This window comes from Tupaia chinensis, unplaced genomic scaffold (genome assembly GCF_000334495.1).
Source record: "Tupaia chinensis unplaced genomic scaffold, TupChi_1.0 Scaffold000303_1, whole genome shotgun sequence".
NCBI classification, from domain to species: domain Eukaryota; kingdom Metazoa; phylum Chordata; class Mammalia; order Scandentia; family Tupaiidae; genus Tupaia; species Tupaia belangeri.
Genome location: NW_006159793.1, coordinates 753,595 through 769,374, shown reverse-complemented (window position 1 = coordinate 769,374; position 15,780 = coordinate 753,595). Strand labels below are relative to the sequence as shown.

Genomic DNA, 15,780 nt, shown 5'->3' with positions numbered 1-15,780 from the left:
GGTGGTCACGCCGCAATCCCTTCTCCTCCATTCTCCTCTCGGGATCTTGGGCACGCACGCACACGCGCCCGGCGTGAGTTTTAAGCCACCGGGCCCGGGACGCGAACCGCAGTCGACCACGTGGGAGTCCAGTAACATAGCCATTACGCTAACTGCTGGTTCTCTATTTTTCCTTTTTTGAGAGAGATTTTTGCGATAGGGCACGTGTCTCGCTGGAGATACAGAGAAACAGAAAGCAAGAAATCACTCCCCAGAGGGGATGGCCATGCTGCAATCCCCTATACCTCTATTCTCCTCTTGGGATTTTGGGCATTCACACAGATGCGCCTGACATGAGTTTTAATCTGCTGGGTCTGGAACTCAAACCACAGTCTGCTACATGGGAGTTCAGCGACATAACCATTATATCATCTGCTGGTCCCAAGTTTGACATCTTAACAGCTAAGCCTGCCAGCAATTTAGAGAAGACCCCTTTACTTCAAAAGGGCATCAGAAAGATCAAAAGTGGAGAGGAAAGCACTCTGGGAAGGGAGCACAGGGCATGCTGAAAGGAGGAAGAATGAGCCAGTTTTGCTCCTTCATGAGCCCTTGTGACTCTGGGAAATTATTTTATCCCTGGCCTTTGTGTTCTTCATCTGTAAAATGAGGTTGAAAACATCTCATGGAGGGGAACTGTATCTTACAGCCCTAGCTTCAGAGTCACCAGTGTTCTGACCAGGCAGTATAACCCGAGATAACAGCAATAATACAACACCCAATGATAACTCCTACTTATCAGGCATGTATTTCAACTCTTTGAGTTTCTGCAAAACATTTATTCATTCAACAAACATTAACTGTACTACTGTTTTTTTAAACCTTGTAAAGGGCTAGGGTTATATCAATAAACAAAAAAGACAATTCACTTAATAAAAATACAGTATAGTGGGAAGACAGACATTAGATAAGTAAGAACACAAATGCACACATTATGGTTAAGAGCTATGGAGGAGAATAATATGGGTCATTGGAAAAGTCATGATCCATTTTGCATAGAAAAGGATAGAAAAATACATCATGACTTTTCTGATGACCTAATAAATGTTGACTGTTGGTAATTGAGACCAGTGGTTCCCAGGGGACATCTGGAAATTTCTGGAGACATTTTTGGTTGTCATAACTCGGGGTAGGGTGCTACAAGAAACCAGTGGGTAGAGGCCAGAAATGCTGTTAAACATTTTACCATGCACAGAACAATCCCCTATAAAAATGAATTATTCATCCATGTTATGGTTTGAAAGTATTTGCCTCCCCCCATTTGTGTGTTAAAATTTGGTGAGCCATTATAATGGTGGTGAGAGAGTGGAAACTTAATCTGATTATGGTGTTGAAATTGGAGCCTTTGGGAGGTGATTGGGATTGGGTGGGGTTATCAGGGTATGGTCCTCAGAACTGACTTCTGTTTATTAGGAGAAACACACATGGACACACATGCTCTTGCTTGTCTCACCATGCGATGCCCTGCACTGCCTTGCGACTCTACAGCAAGCCCTCATTGCAAGAAGACCCTCACCAGATGCAGCTCCTCAATCTTGGGCCTTCAAAAATGTGAGCTAAATAAACCTCTGTTCTCTATAATTTACCCAGTGTAGTTAGTTAGTTGTTAGTGAAAGAAAAGCAGACTACAATAATCCAAAACGTCAGTCAGATGAGGTCCAAGAAGTTCTTTCTGAGGAAGTCCCATTGGAGGTGACAGTATGTCCCTTGAAGGACTGTTGGAGGATAGAGATAACGGGTGCAAATCCCTGTGGACAGGACCTGGTACACTGGAGCTCCTAGGAGAGGGTGTATATCACAGTGGCTAAAGCTGGACTCCAGGTCCGACTTCTGGGTTTGGAATCCTGACTCCCACTTCATAAGGTATATGGATCAAGTCATTCAAGAGCATTCCTTGTCATCAGGGGGGGTTAATACATGTAATACTACTACCCGATAGGGCTGCTGGGACAATTGTGTGAGATAATACAGGTTAAGATGCAGCAACCGATCACCACACATCTGTTCCTCAACATGGTACCAATAACAGCGAGGTTATTGCTAAGATCCCCTTCAGGATGCGAAGTCAAATGATGGTGCTGCTGTGGAGAGAACATCAGGCCAAAGGGCCAAGAGGACTTGCTCTAAGAGTCCCCTTCCTAGCTCACCACCTGTGGCATGTCCCCTCACTGGTTTGGGCCTCAGTTTTCTCAGCTGTAAATGAGCATAACTCCTGCCCCAAAGAATGATCATGATGGAGAGAGCTTTAGGGATTAAAGAATGGCTGCCCTGGTATGGAAGGCAGTGGACTCACCCCGCTCTTGTTCTTGCTGCTCATGGAGAGCCCCAGGGCTGGGCCCCCTGCCAGGGACTGCTGCAAACGTTCCTTCACAGCTACCAGCCTCAGCTCTAGGTCAATCCGGCGCTCCTCCTTCGCCCGACACTGAGCTTCCAAGGTGGCCACGGCTTCCTCCAGAGCTTTTAACTTTGCTCCTGAGTCCAGAGATACTGATGAGAAATGGCTGAGCCTGGCCTAATGTATCAGGGTGTCTAGCAGGGCCTCAAGTCCCTGCTGGCCCCTTTGAGATGGTCTAGCCCCTTGTCCTATTAAAGAGGTAAATTAGGGCCTGAGGTTCAGGCTCCATGCTGGGCAGTATGGTCTTTACTTACCCAGTACCCATTTCCCCACTGGGAAAGAGGACCCCAATTTTCCATCGAGAAACCGTTCTTCCCTCTCATTCCCTAAAGTTTGGGTGGGGCTGATGCCACTCTAGTTCCAGGGTTTGGCACATAATTTAGGCTCATAATTACATCTCATCTGGTCAAAGTGATTGGTTTAGGGATCAAAGCTAGCTCAATCAGTGAATCCTAATGCTTTTGTGGTAGTCATTGGTGAAAGAAGTTCTCTGCTCAAATTCTGGTTTTGACTCTTAGAAAATTCTTCTTTACATCGAAACCAACCTGCTTTCCTGTACCTTCCTCCCACTGATACCAGTTCTTAGCCACACAAGACACGTGTTACCCTTTAAACCAGAAGTTCTTTCTTTACATTTTCCTTTTTTTCTTTTTGCTAGAGGGCATGTGTACTCACTGGAGACATAGAGAGGGAGGGTAAGTGAGAAAGCATCCCCATGGGAGAAGGTCATACTACAATCCCTTCTCCATTTCTCTTTTTGGGATTTTGAGCATGCATGTACATGTGCCTAGCATGTTTCTCAAGACACCATGTTTGGCCCTAAAACGGTGCAGTTGGCCATGTGGGGTCCAACCACCTCAACCACCATGCTACCAGCGGGCCCAGACTAGAAGTTCCTAATCTGAGGCTCACGGAGTTTTAGGCAATCGATGGCTGAGCTCCAGGAGCAGACACATGAGCTCCTGGAATTGTTTGCAACACTGTGGATGATGGTAACCTCTTAGGAAAGCTTAAACATGCTCCATCAGATTCTCATAGGGCTTTGAGAATGATGGTTTTGGATGTTAAGGACAGGACCCCTGTTCTCACCAGCATGTGGAGAAACTTCAGGCTGAAAATGTGAACTGTGGTTAGAGAAAGAATTCAAAGGAAACGGAGCAGAAAATGGTTGTGGAAGAGCCCAGCATAGGCAGACCCTGCTGAGGTCCATGGATTTCAGAAGAGGATCCTGGCAAATGTCACCATCCATCATTTAAAGTGCCTGGACCAATGCCTCGTATATATTTATGAATGAATGAATGTGGGGTTCAATATGATCTCTTATTCCCTTGATTCTAAGGCAGACTTTATCGCATTTCTAAAATCAAATTGCCTCTTACTACATTATGTATACACTTTATTGGTATTATAAAGCTGATGGCACTTCCTTTAATTAGGAGGAATAATGATGATGAAGAAGAGGAGGAAGAGTAGAAGGAGGAGAAAGGAGGAGGTGGGGAGAAGCCCACCTTGTCTGGGTAAGAAACCAGGTGACCTGTGCAAGGGATTGCCCCTTACTGTGCTGGGGAAGTACTCAGAGCTGCCCAGGAGCACTGAAGACCAGATCCACGAAGGTACCTGGGCTGTTCCGAATGGCTTCCTTCAGCTCCCTCTTCTCTTGCCGCAGTGCCATCAGTTCTGTCCGAATCGTCTCTTTCTCCTTCTCCAGTTTCTCTTTTTCTATTAGGTACCTCCGGGCATCCTCCTCAGCTCGGTTCTTGCCGTACTTGTATTGGTTGGCACCTGCAGAGTGTGGGGTAGGAAAAGGCCCTCAGTCCTGACCTCCTGGTAACAGTTCTGGGGTGGCAATAACTTCCCTTTAAGCCTCAACTTCTCCATATAAAATGGAAATATTTATATCTATTCCTTTAGATATATTTAATATGAATCCCTGAAGGAAATCAGGAACAAAGGAGAGGGGACGGATCACAGAGACTAGGGGCAAGGGCTTTGGAACCAGACAAACCAAGGTGTGTGTTCTTTTTTGCCTTTAATGGTTGAGTGACATCAGGCAAAAGTGAATGGTGGTATTTTTGTGCTTTTCCCTGTAGACCTTAGTTTAGTTATTTCTAAATAAGGGTATTGAAAAATATTTCCTTGTAGGGTTGTGGTAAAATTAAAATGAGGTAATTAGTAAAAAGTATTTAGTATAGTACCTGCCAAATAGGTGCTTAGTAAATGTTAGGTAATAATTAATAATTATATGATAAAACATATTTGAAGATGCATAATACATTTTGGTGTTTAAAGAGCATGTTTTAGGGGCCAGCAGGTTGCGTGGTGGTTAAGACGTTGGGTTCCCACATGGCCAACAGAGGTTCAAGTCCTGAATCTGGAAGCTTGAAAAATCACAACTAGATAGATAAATAAATAAATAAATAAATAAATAAATAAATTTTTTTTAAAGGGGCATGTTTTATAGTCACCTCTCAGGTATTTATAAGAGTATAAGACAGGGAGATAGCTACATATAATTCAGATTGGTAGAGGTTTGAGACTTTGGGCTTATGCCAGGGACTTTCCGTTTTATTACTGGGAAGGTGTGGAGATGGAATGACTCAGTCGTCTACTGTTGGTTCTTTTTTTTTTTTTTGGAGAGGTTTTTGCTATAGGGTGCGTGTGCTCACCAGAAAGATAGAGAGAGACAGAGAGACAGAAGGTGAGAAATCACCCCACAAGGGATATGGCCACACCACAATCCCTTCTCCTCCATTCTCCTCTTGGGATCTAGGGCACGCATGCACATGAACCTTGTGTGAGTTTAAGCCACCGAGTCCGGGACTCGAACCACAGTCAACTACACAGGAGTCAAGCGACATAACCTTTACACCATCTGCTGGTCCCCTACTGTGGGTTTTATACTATGTGGAAAATGACTGTAAATAATTACAATGAAATTTATTGAGCATTTACTATATGCTAAGCATTATATGCTGTGACTTTACTTGCATTCCCATTTAGTCTTCACAAAAACTTAATAGTATTAGGTCAGTTTTATTGTTTAGAAACTGAGGCACAGAGAGGTTGGGTCCCGCAGCTAATGGTGACAGAGTCAAGGTTTGAACCCATGACTGTCTGAGTCCCACTTGGTGTCTGTAGTCCAACCTCTCTGGGAAAGTTTTACTTATTTATGCTATAGCAGCCATACACAACACTTTGTAAATGACTGGAGTGTGAAATGATTCCCATAGTTTACTGATAACTGAGGGTCATGTCTCTACCACTCTCGTAGGGATTGCTGTAGTCACCCAATGACCCATGAAAAGTCAGTTCCTGGGAACCAGCAGTTAGCGTAATGGCTATGTCGCTGGACTCCCACGTAGTCGACCGTGGTTCGTGTCCCGGACCCGGTGGCTTAAAACTCACGCCGGGCGCGTGTACGTGCGTGCCCAAGATCCCGAGAGGAGAATGGAGGAGAAGGGATTGCGGCGTGACCATCCCCCCTGGGGGGTGATTTCTCGCTTTCTGTCTCTATGTCTCTCTCTGTCTGTCTGGCGAGCGCACGCGCCCTACAGTGAAAATCTCTCAAAAAAAAAAAAAAAAAGTCAGTCCCTGCCACAACTACCCTGCAGTTAAGCCTGATCAGAAATACAGTGAGGGGGGCGGTGAATGGGACTCAGATCTCCCCCAACTGCCCAGACACACAATAGCATGCCATGGACGCTGGCTCCCAGACTTTCGGATTTTATAATCTGGTAAAAATTTTACAAATAAGTGGACCAGCAAAAGGTTAATAACATTTTATTGAATCAGGGACTTTTTTGAGTGCTGTTATTAGATATATATATTCCATCTATATATGTTACAGACTCAACAATGCATAATTACTGTTTTTTAAACTGTAACTATTTTTCTTTTTTTTGCAGAGGTTTTTGCTATAGGGCGCATGCACTTGCCAGACAGACAGAGAGAGACAGAGAGAGAGAAAGCAAGAAATCACCCCCCAGGGGGGATGGCCATGCCGCAATCCCTTCTCCTCCATTCTCCTCTTGGGATCTTGGGCACCCACGCACATGCACCCAGCGTAAGTTTAAGCCACCGGGTCCGGGACTCAAACTGTGGTCAACTACATGGGAGTCCTGGGATATAGCCATTATGCTAACTGCTGGTCCCTGTAACTATTTTTTTTTTGGCCAGAGGGCATATGCGCTCACCAAAGGCAGAGTGAAGGAGAGAGAGAAGAAAGAACCCCCAGTGGGATGTGGTCATTCTGTAATCGTTTTTTCTCCATTTATTCATCCTGTAAGGATTTTGGGCATATAAGCACATGTTTTTGAAGCCTCTAAGGCTGGTATTTGAACTGTGGTTGGTCATGTGGGATCTGGCTCCTTATGCACAGGGCTTAACCACGGCACTACAGGGCTTAACCAGTGCACTATAGGACTGGCCCTAAAGTAATTATTTCATATAATTTCATATCTATAAAGGAAGCTGAGAGAAGGAAGGAGGGCAAGTGTATTTATAGAGTTTCTCATATTAATCTTCTTATGTACCGTCTGAGATCCTTACTCCCATTCACCTCTTTTGTGCTATTAGTGTCAAGTTTTTACATTTCTATATGCTACAAGCCCAACAAAATCAAAATACATAGTTTTAGGCCCAGCCACAGTGGCACACAGGTAACACCACCCCTTGGGGGGCTATAAACTGCATTGGAAGCACTGGTTCAGTGCCCAGGCCAATGTAAATATGCCAGGTGCAGTTGTGCACCTCTGTAATATTGGGAGGTGGATGTAGGAGGACTGTACACCATGAGGCCTTGTCAAAAAAAAAAAAAACAAAACCTACCTCTGTTTCTCTTTCTCCCCCTCTCTCTCTGATAAAGGAAAATACATAGTTTTCTTAGTTTCTTTTGCAACTCAGAGAATAAAAGAGGAGAAATATGCATTTATCTTTTAAACTAATTACCTTTACTAGTATGTGTATATGTGTGTATATTCAGATTTCTCTCTGGGGTCATTTGCTTTCAGCCTAAAGAACTTCCTTTTGCCTTTCTTGTAGGGTAGATGCACTAGCAACAACTTCTCTCAGTTTTTGCTTACGTGGTACTGTCCTTATTTTGCCTTCATGTTTTTGAAAGATAGCTTTGCTGAATCTAGTTTCTTAGCTGGTACAGTTATTTTCTCTCAGTGTTTTGAATATGTTATCCCACTGCCTTCTGGCCTCCATTGCTACTGACATGAAGACAGCTGTTAATCTTATCAGAGTTCTCTTATGAGTTGATTTTCTCTTTGGCCTTCAAGATTTTCTAGTTTTTGGGGTCAGCATTGACCTGTCTTTTGTGGCTCTTCTTACCTTTATCTTACTTGGACTTCACTGAGCTTCACAGGTGTGTAGGTTAATGCCTTTCAATAAATTTGGAAAGTTTTCAGCTACTATTTTCTCTAATACTTTTCTATGTTCACTTTGCCACTCAAATAATTTTTTTTAAGAGAGATATTTTCTATAGGATACTTGTGCTCACTGGAGAGATAGATAGATAGATAGATAGATAGATAGATAGATAGATAGATAGATAGATAGAGAGAGAGAGAAAGAAAGCAAGACATCACTTCCCAGGGGGGATGGCCATGCCACAATCCCTTCTCCTCCATTCTTCTCTTGGGATCTTAGGCACACAGGCACATGTACCTGGTGTGAGTTTCAAGCTTCCGAGCCTGGGACTCAAATTGCTGTCAGCCATGTGGGAGTGCTGTGATGTAACCATTTATGCCATCTGCTGGTGCCACTTTTCTATGTTACTTTCTCCCTCTTCTCTCCTTTGGTACTTCCTTTGCACATATGTTGGGACACTTATGGTATACCACATTTCTCTGAGCCTCTGTTAATTTGTTTTTATTCTTTTCTCTCTGTGTTCTTTGAACAGAATTTCTCTCTTTTTTAAAATAGACTTTTGCTATAGGGTGCATGTACTTGCTGGAAAGAGAGAGAGAGAGACAGAAAGCAAGAAATCACCCCCTGGGGGGATGGCCATGCTGCAATCCCTTCTCCTTCATTCTCCTCTTGGGGTCTTGGGCATGCATGCACACTTGCCCAGTGTGAGTTTTAAGTTTCCAGGGCTGGTACTCAAACCAGAGTCGACCCTGTCCAGCGATGGAACCATAACACCATCTGTTGGTCCCGAACACAGTCTCTATTGATCTGTCTTGAAGTTTACTGATTTTTCTGCCAGTTTAAATTTACTGTTGAGCCCCTCTAGTGTGTTTCTTATTTCAGTTATTATACTTTTTAATATTAAGAAAATAGCCATAGTATTTTACTTTTTAAAAAAAGTTTGTTATAAGGCATGCACGCCTACCAGAAAGAGGCAGAGAAAGAAAGTAAGAAATCATCTCCTAAGGGGTTGGCCATGACACAGTCCTTTCTCCTCCTCCATTCTCCTTGTGCGACTTTGGGCATGCATGCATATGTGCCCAGTGTGATTTTCAAGCCGCTGTTCTGGTACTGAAACCACACAGTTGGCCACCTGGGATCCAGCCACCTATACCTCTACACCATCTCCTTATCCAGTTATTGTACTTTTAAGCTGCATGAGTTCTTTTGGGTTCTTATAATTTTTCTCTGTTCACTGAAAGTCTGTTTGATAGTACATTGCCACTTTACCATCCTTACTTCTTTGAGCAAGGTTCTCTTTAGTTCTTTGATCATATTTATAATGTTTGCTTTGAAGTCTTGGTTAAAGGCTACATCTGGGCCCTCTCATAGGCAATTTCTGTTGCCTGTTTGCTTTTTTTCCCCTCTTCTACTGGGTCACACTTTTTTGCTTCTTTGCCTGTCTCATAATTTCCTGTTGAAAAATTGGGGATTTTAGATAATATCTTACAGCATCTTTGTATATAGACTCTTCCCCTCTCCCTGCACAGTACTTATTGTTTGCTTATTTGTTTAGTGGCTTGGGTGGCTAGATTCTGAAGACAATATTTTTGGCCTCTATCAGTAGTTTCTCACTGTGGTTTCCAGCTGTCTTACAGGGATCCTGCCCACTGGCCTCACATTGATGGCTCATGGGCCACTCACTGTACAGTGAAGGGGAGGTTGGTGGGCTTCAACCAGAGTGACTCCACTTTTCTAAACTGGGTTTCCATACAAAATTTGATTTGAAGAAAAGATATATTTGTCTTTGTTGTTAGGATTAAAAAAATATTTTATTTAACTTTATTTATTTACTTATTTTTTTAAAATTTGACCAGAGAGTGACAGAGTGAGAAAGAGAGCGAGAGAGAGCGAGAGAGCGAGAGAGAGAGCGCAAGCAAGCTGCTAGGACCAGGACTCGAACCATGGTCGGTCACACTACCTGCTGGCCCCTGTTGTTAGGATTTAAAAAAAAATAGTATTTTGATATTTTGTGATTTCTTTAATCTTACATGGTTATTTCAGTTTAGTTCTCTATTTTTTTTAGAGTTTTTTTTTTTTTTTTTGCTATAGGGCACATGTGCTCTCTAGAGAGACAGAGACAGAGAGATAAAAAGTGAAAAGTCACCTCCCTAAGGGGTATAGCCAATCTCTTCTCCTCCAGTCTCCCCTTGGGGTTTCGGGCACACATGCACAAGTGCCCAGCATGAGTTGTAAGTTGCTGGGTCCAGAACTCGAACTGTGGTCAACTACATGGGAGTTCATTGATGTAACAATTATGCCATCTGCCGGTTCTCAATTCTCCATTTTAAAAATGGGCATTTCATGGGCCAGCAGGTGGCACGGAGGTTAAGGCAACTGTATCCCACATGACTGACTGCTCAGTTGGAGTCCTGGACCTGGTGGCTTGAGAACACACTGGGCACATGTGTGTGCCTAAATGAGAACAGAAAAGAAGGAATTGCACTGGGGAACGATTTATCTCTGTCTCTTTTTCTCTGTTTCTCTCTGGCAGGTGCATGCACCCTATAGCAAATTTAAAAAAAAAAAGGAGGGAGCATTTCACAAGATCCTGTATTTCCAGTGCCTATGAGAGTAGAGTGTAAAGAATGTTACATAATAACTCTCTAATAGTACAAAGAGAAAACTCAGATCCAGAGAGAGGAAGGGATTTTCCCAAAGATAAATAGTAATGTTTTGGTCAGGGAAGAATGGAATACAGAGCTTTTGACCCCCAGAGGGATTATCTACACTAAAGAAATGGAGCTCTAATATAGAACAAAACTGGGGCCAGCAGGTGGCGTGGTGGTTAAAAGTGCTAGACTCCCATATGGCGGACCACTGTTTGAGTCCTGGACCTGGTGGCTTGCTTTCTTGCTTTCTCTCTCTCTCTCTGATCAAATTAAGACAAACAAAAAATAAATAAAGTTAAATGAAATAATCCTTTAAATAAAATAATTCTTTAAATCTTCCTAAAGCAAAGAACAGAACTTGACTTTGTTCAGGTGAAAGAGGAAGAAATATAAAAACAATGAAGAAAAAACTCTTGGTACATGCTGTCCTTAGAAGTTGGTTTGCTCATGAAGATAAGCCTCACATGAGCAGAAGTTAGTGTTGGAAATCGAACAGAACTTACAAAAGAGTTGTCTGGTGTACTTAGTCATCACTGTGCAGTGTGGCAACTGACCGAGCCCTTATGGGTGCTCAGGGGAGCTCAGACTGGGACACAGAGGTGAGCTGTGCCTTTCAAGGAGCCCACTCGAGGGCACGTGGAGGGTCAGTTCTCCACCATTACTCCAGATCAGAAGCTGCAGATTGGAGCCTCTGAAATAGACACAGTTCGTGAACCCTCTTTCACCCCATGTGTGTTTGTGTGTGTGTATTTTCATTCATTCAATGTTAAAATGTTAAAAAATAAATTGTTAATATTAAAAAATAAGTAGATTTCACATGCAGTCTAGATTTCTGGCTGCTGTTGAATAATCAAGTCTGGCAGCGTGGGCTTGCACTGCTGTGCGGGGACTGCCAGCTGACTGGAGCTGAGCAGCAGTCACCTGGAGAGTTTGGGCCTCAGTGCTCCAGGTTCCTGCAGCCTTCCCCACCTCCCTATCATTTTCCCCTGAGACCACATGCTAGCTTATTATTGTGCTTGGGCTGTTATTTCTCTAACAGCAGTGTATGTTCTTATGCCCTACTTCTCTCTCTCTACTCACCTGACCCCTGAAGGACTCTGATTTTGAGACTTCTGCTTCCTTCCCTCCACCCTGCTCAGCAAGGGAAACCCACAAGAACTCACTGGAGGCATGGCGCTTGACTTTGACCTGCGGGTCTACGCGATGGGACTTCTCACTGCAGGAGGAGGCGTGGCGCTTCACCTGGGCCCCGATGGGACGCTCTGGCTCCTCATCCTGCCAGGAGAAGGAAGGAGAAGGTTAGGTGCAGACAGGCTCATGGTTGTTTATGTAGGACTATATTCTTGTCTTTGCTTGATGTGTTGGCACTGGAGTGACCTTTGAGATCTTGGGCTTACATTTTTAGACTTACATAGCACTCTATAAAGCACTTGAACTAGCAGTGTATTGTTTGAACTGCATTCCTTCCTGTTGGAGACAGCAGAAGGCAACCTTCAAGTGGAGGATCAGCTACAAGGAAAGCTGGTTAAGTCTCAAAAGACTATGGGTGACTATATTTGATTTAGCATAGATATTTCTGTCCTCACAACATGAGGAAGTACCCCTCTAATTTCTTGAATTGCTAATTCAGTCTTCAAAAAAAATGGTCATAGATGAGATCAACCAGTGGGAAAGTGATATAGCTTGGCAGACTGAGTATACATGTGTGCATGAAGGGTATCAAAACAGTCAAAATCCCGATGAAGCTCAGGAAACCATGAATGGACCGTGATAATAATGTAATATAGTAATGATGTTGATGATTATGACTATTACTCTTACAGAAGAGTAATAGTACTGAGGGGGCCTCCAAAAAGTAATTGGGAAATGTGTATTGTGAACAAACTGCATGGATTTCAAAATTCTTTTGCACCAAAATAAATTTGTACTTGAATTCCATTTTCCACAGTTATTTTATTTTTATTGCCAGGGGGTGTGTGCATTTGTCAGAGAGAAAGAGAGAGAGAGAGAGAGAGAGAGAGAGAGAGAGAGGAAAAGCACCTCCCAGTATGACATGGTCATGCCACAATCCCTTTTCCACCATTTTTCTTTCCATCAGGATATTGGGCATGAATGCACACATGCCTATTGTGTTTTTCAAACTAAATAGGCTGGAATTTAAACATCAGTGGGTCATGTGGGATCAGGTCCTCTATAGGCAGCATTTAATTACTGTGCTTTGGGGCTGGCCCCCCACAAACTTGTAAAATTCCTCCATATAAGACCATTTGATGTCCAGGCTCTATGTTAAGTCATTTACATAAAGTATTTCTTTTAGTTCTTGCAATATTCCTAGAAAGTAGGTTTTGTAATATAAATTTGGAGCCAGGAAGTGAGAAGCAGAGAAGTGAAGCCTGAGGTCGCTCAGCCTCAGCCTTGAGTCTGATCCCAGTGTTCATGTCCTTCAACACTAAGCTATCTTACATCCCAACTCTGTGACTGAGAGAAACCTCAAGCTACATCCACTAGTTTATATGAGTCTAAAGAAGGGCTATGTGAACAGAAGGATGGTTGGAGAAGTTTCTGGAAAAAGGAGTCCTAGTGTGGAGAGCTCAGAGTGTCATCTAGCCCTGTCCAAGGCAGGATTCCTAGCTTGCAGACACTTCTGGTGTTGTCTGTGGCTTTACTTCCTCTCTAACCCCTACCTATGAAGCCTGACCCACCACCAGTGTCAGAATGCGATTCTCTGCCAGCTTCCCACGGGAGGAGAGGCACCGGGCCTGCTGCCATGAGCATTCTGGGTCATGTGAGGGCAACAGAGGCCTCATGGTAAACTACCAAGCTGGCATCTCTTTGGTGTAGAGAGCAAAGCATGGAGACTATTCTGGAAGTTGGCCCTGGACTGTGAATGCCTCGGTGAAGGCCTGTGGGTGGCCAGAGTCAGCATCTACCCCAGACACCATGGCATTGGCAGCATCAGTTCACCCAGTGGCAAGCACAGGTGAAGATCCCAGGCACCTTGCTCAAGCTGGAGAGGATGCCTCAAATTCCTGCAGTACTTTGCAGTTTCAGAGTCTGTTTTTCCTCCTGATCATCCTTTCCCTGTATCACTCAGCCACCTGTGGCAGGAATTCCTATCTTGACCCACGATATATGACACTTGGGAACTTCAAAACATTTGCAGAGAGTAAAATTAAAATATGAATTTATCTGGTGCAAAAAATTTTGATATCCATGCATAGTTTTTCCCATAATATGAATTTTCATGAACTTCTGAAGACCCTTCAGAAGGAGCTCCCCTCTAGCTATTGGTTAAACAAAAATAACCTCTCTGAGGCAAAGGATAAAAGGAGCAATGAGAGAGAAAAGGAGGGAAGGGTCGTACGGGGCCTTTGCCACATTCCTGGGCGGCCCCAGGGGACCATACCTGTATCTTTTCATAAGGAACATCATCGTAGACACGGGGCTCTGGCCACTGATCCTGGCAGGATCTCGCATATCTAGAATATAAAAGGAGTGATGACGATAACTACAGTGTGCAGCTTACAACACCCTTCCTATCCTCTCACTTGAGTTTGGCAGGATCTCCTAATACAGGTCAGAGATTAGTAAAAACAACGTGTAAGGCAGCTGTCCTCTGAGATGTGTCAGAGCTTCTTAGGCAGAGTCCCATCTGATTCTTACCACAGCCCAGAAGGCAGGCACTTCATCACCACCACTTTATATGCAAGAAAACAGGATTGAAGATGGCATACAACCAGCCTAAGCTCCCACAGCTGATGTGATAGAGCTGGGACTTGAACCTAGTTCTTCTGATGCCAAATTCTAAGTAGCTGCCTCATGCCTACCTATATGCTCAAGGCTGTGAGTGCTTAAGGTCTGGGCCATGAAGCCAGAGCCTAGGCCATTGCTCTAGGGCTTCTCCATGTTGGCTCACTCCACCTTCACCTTGCTCTGACCTGGGCCACCTGTCAGCCAGCTCCCTCCTCCTTCCTAGCTGGAAGAGGGAGGTACCGTTCTGGCTTCCCAGTCTTCCTTAGCTTTTCCGCCCTTTCCTCCACTGTCAAAGCTGCACTCAGGGCCGTTGGGAGGGAGCTGAGACAGGCCAGGTCCTGGGCAGTGTGGCCTGTGGGGGTGAGCCTTACAGGAAGGAGTTGCGCCCAGCACTGACGATGCTCGTCAAGGTCTCCACATCCACGTAGTCGTAGTGCAGAGCCTCAGGAGTGACTCTGGAGCCCATCTCCACCAGCAGCAGCCCAAGCCAGCGGCCCATGTCCTCTGAACAGCTTGCCTGAAGGAGGAGGCACAAGTGCAGTTCATTTTGGCACTGTCAGGACTCACTTCAGCCAAACCCACAGATATTTATAAGTACCTATTACACACCCAATACTCAGGGAGTAAAGAAATAAGGCTAGAACACACACTTGGAAACCGAGCAACTCCCACCTTCCCTCTTTTCAGGTTCTGCTCAAATGTCACGTCCTCAGAGGCCCTTTCTGACTAAGATAGTACATTCTCCTATTCTAAAAATTTGCCAGAGGGTGTATGTGCTTAACAGAGAAAGAAACAGGGAAAGGGAGAAAGCCCCCTCCATGGGGCATGACTGTACAGATATCCCTTCACCATTTTTTCACTCTGTCAGGATTTTGGGCATACATACATACGTACTCAGCATGTTTTTCCAAGCCACTGGGCCTGGGATTTGAATCGCACAACTGGCCATGTGGGATCTGGTGTCTTTAGACCATTAGGCCATGGGGCTGGCTGCATACCCTAACTCTCTACCTCAAAGTCTTCCTGACCATTTGGGTGTTAAAACAACAGTTAAGTGTTCCCTGTATTACTATTTTTTAAAATGTACTTTTTATTAGAGGAGGCTATTTCTCACCTCAACCAGTTTTTTTCTTGGGTTACAATTGCCCATAATTAATAGTACCATAGACAGAAAAATCTCCAGAAAACTGCTGGTCCGGTAAACAGATACATAATATTAATTCTCATCTAAAGAGCATGCTTAGCATGTAAATGCTAAACCTGAATAAAGGAAGCACACTTTTTACTAGAAAGCTCCATGTGTAAGTGAAGGGAAATAAGAGACTAATTTCAAACACTCAAATATAAAAGTTAGAGCCAACATATCTTGAAATTTAAGAACTGAGTGAAGCAGGGGTTACTGGACAAAGAGAGCCAGACCAAGAGATCACATACCTTGTAGCAAATTAAAACCAAAAAAACCTATTCATTTGCTAGAAATTCAAATTCATGTGGGTGTCCTGTATGCCATTTGGCAAAACTAGGGTCACTGGACAGCACGTGGGATGTTCTCCTTCTCCCTGTAGTTCAGCA

At 43.9% G+C, this 15,780-nt stretch overlaps 1 protein-coding gene and 1 long non-coding RNA gene across 2 annotated transcripts in view; one reads left to right on the top strand and one right to left on the bottom strand.

The window, feature by feature from the left end:
* The window catches only part of LOC102485166 (uncharacterized), a 13,420-nt gene extending 9,406 nt beyond the window's left edge, over positions 1-4,014 (top strand). Inside the window, exons 2-3 of the long non-coding RNA XR_334885.2 lie at positions 1,450-1,587; positions 3,868-4,014. This is a non-coding gene — a long non-coding RNA (uncharacterized LOC102485166). The remainder of the gene's footprint in view (positions 1-1,449; positions 1,588-3,867) is intronic.
* AFAP1L1 (actin filament associated protein 1 like 1) overlaps positions 1-15,780 on the bottom strand; it is a 78,855-nt gene that overhangs the window by 4,915 nt on the left and 58,160 nt on the right. The window contains exons 13-17 of the mRNA XM_006150868.3: positions 14,580-14,725; positions 13,862-13,934; positions 11,619-11,730; positions 4,049-4,213; positions 2,330-2,508 (exon numbers count right to left, since the gene is read on the bottom strand). Of these exons, the coding sequence (XP_006150930.1) occupies positions 2,330-2,508; positions 4,049-4,213; positions 11,619-11,730; positions 13,862-13,934; positions 14,580-14,725 (675 nt within the window). The remainder of the gene's footprint in view (positions 1-2,329; positions 2,509-4,048; positions 4,214-11,618; positions 11,731-13,861; positions 13,935-14,579; positions 14,726-15,780) is intronic.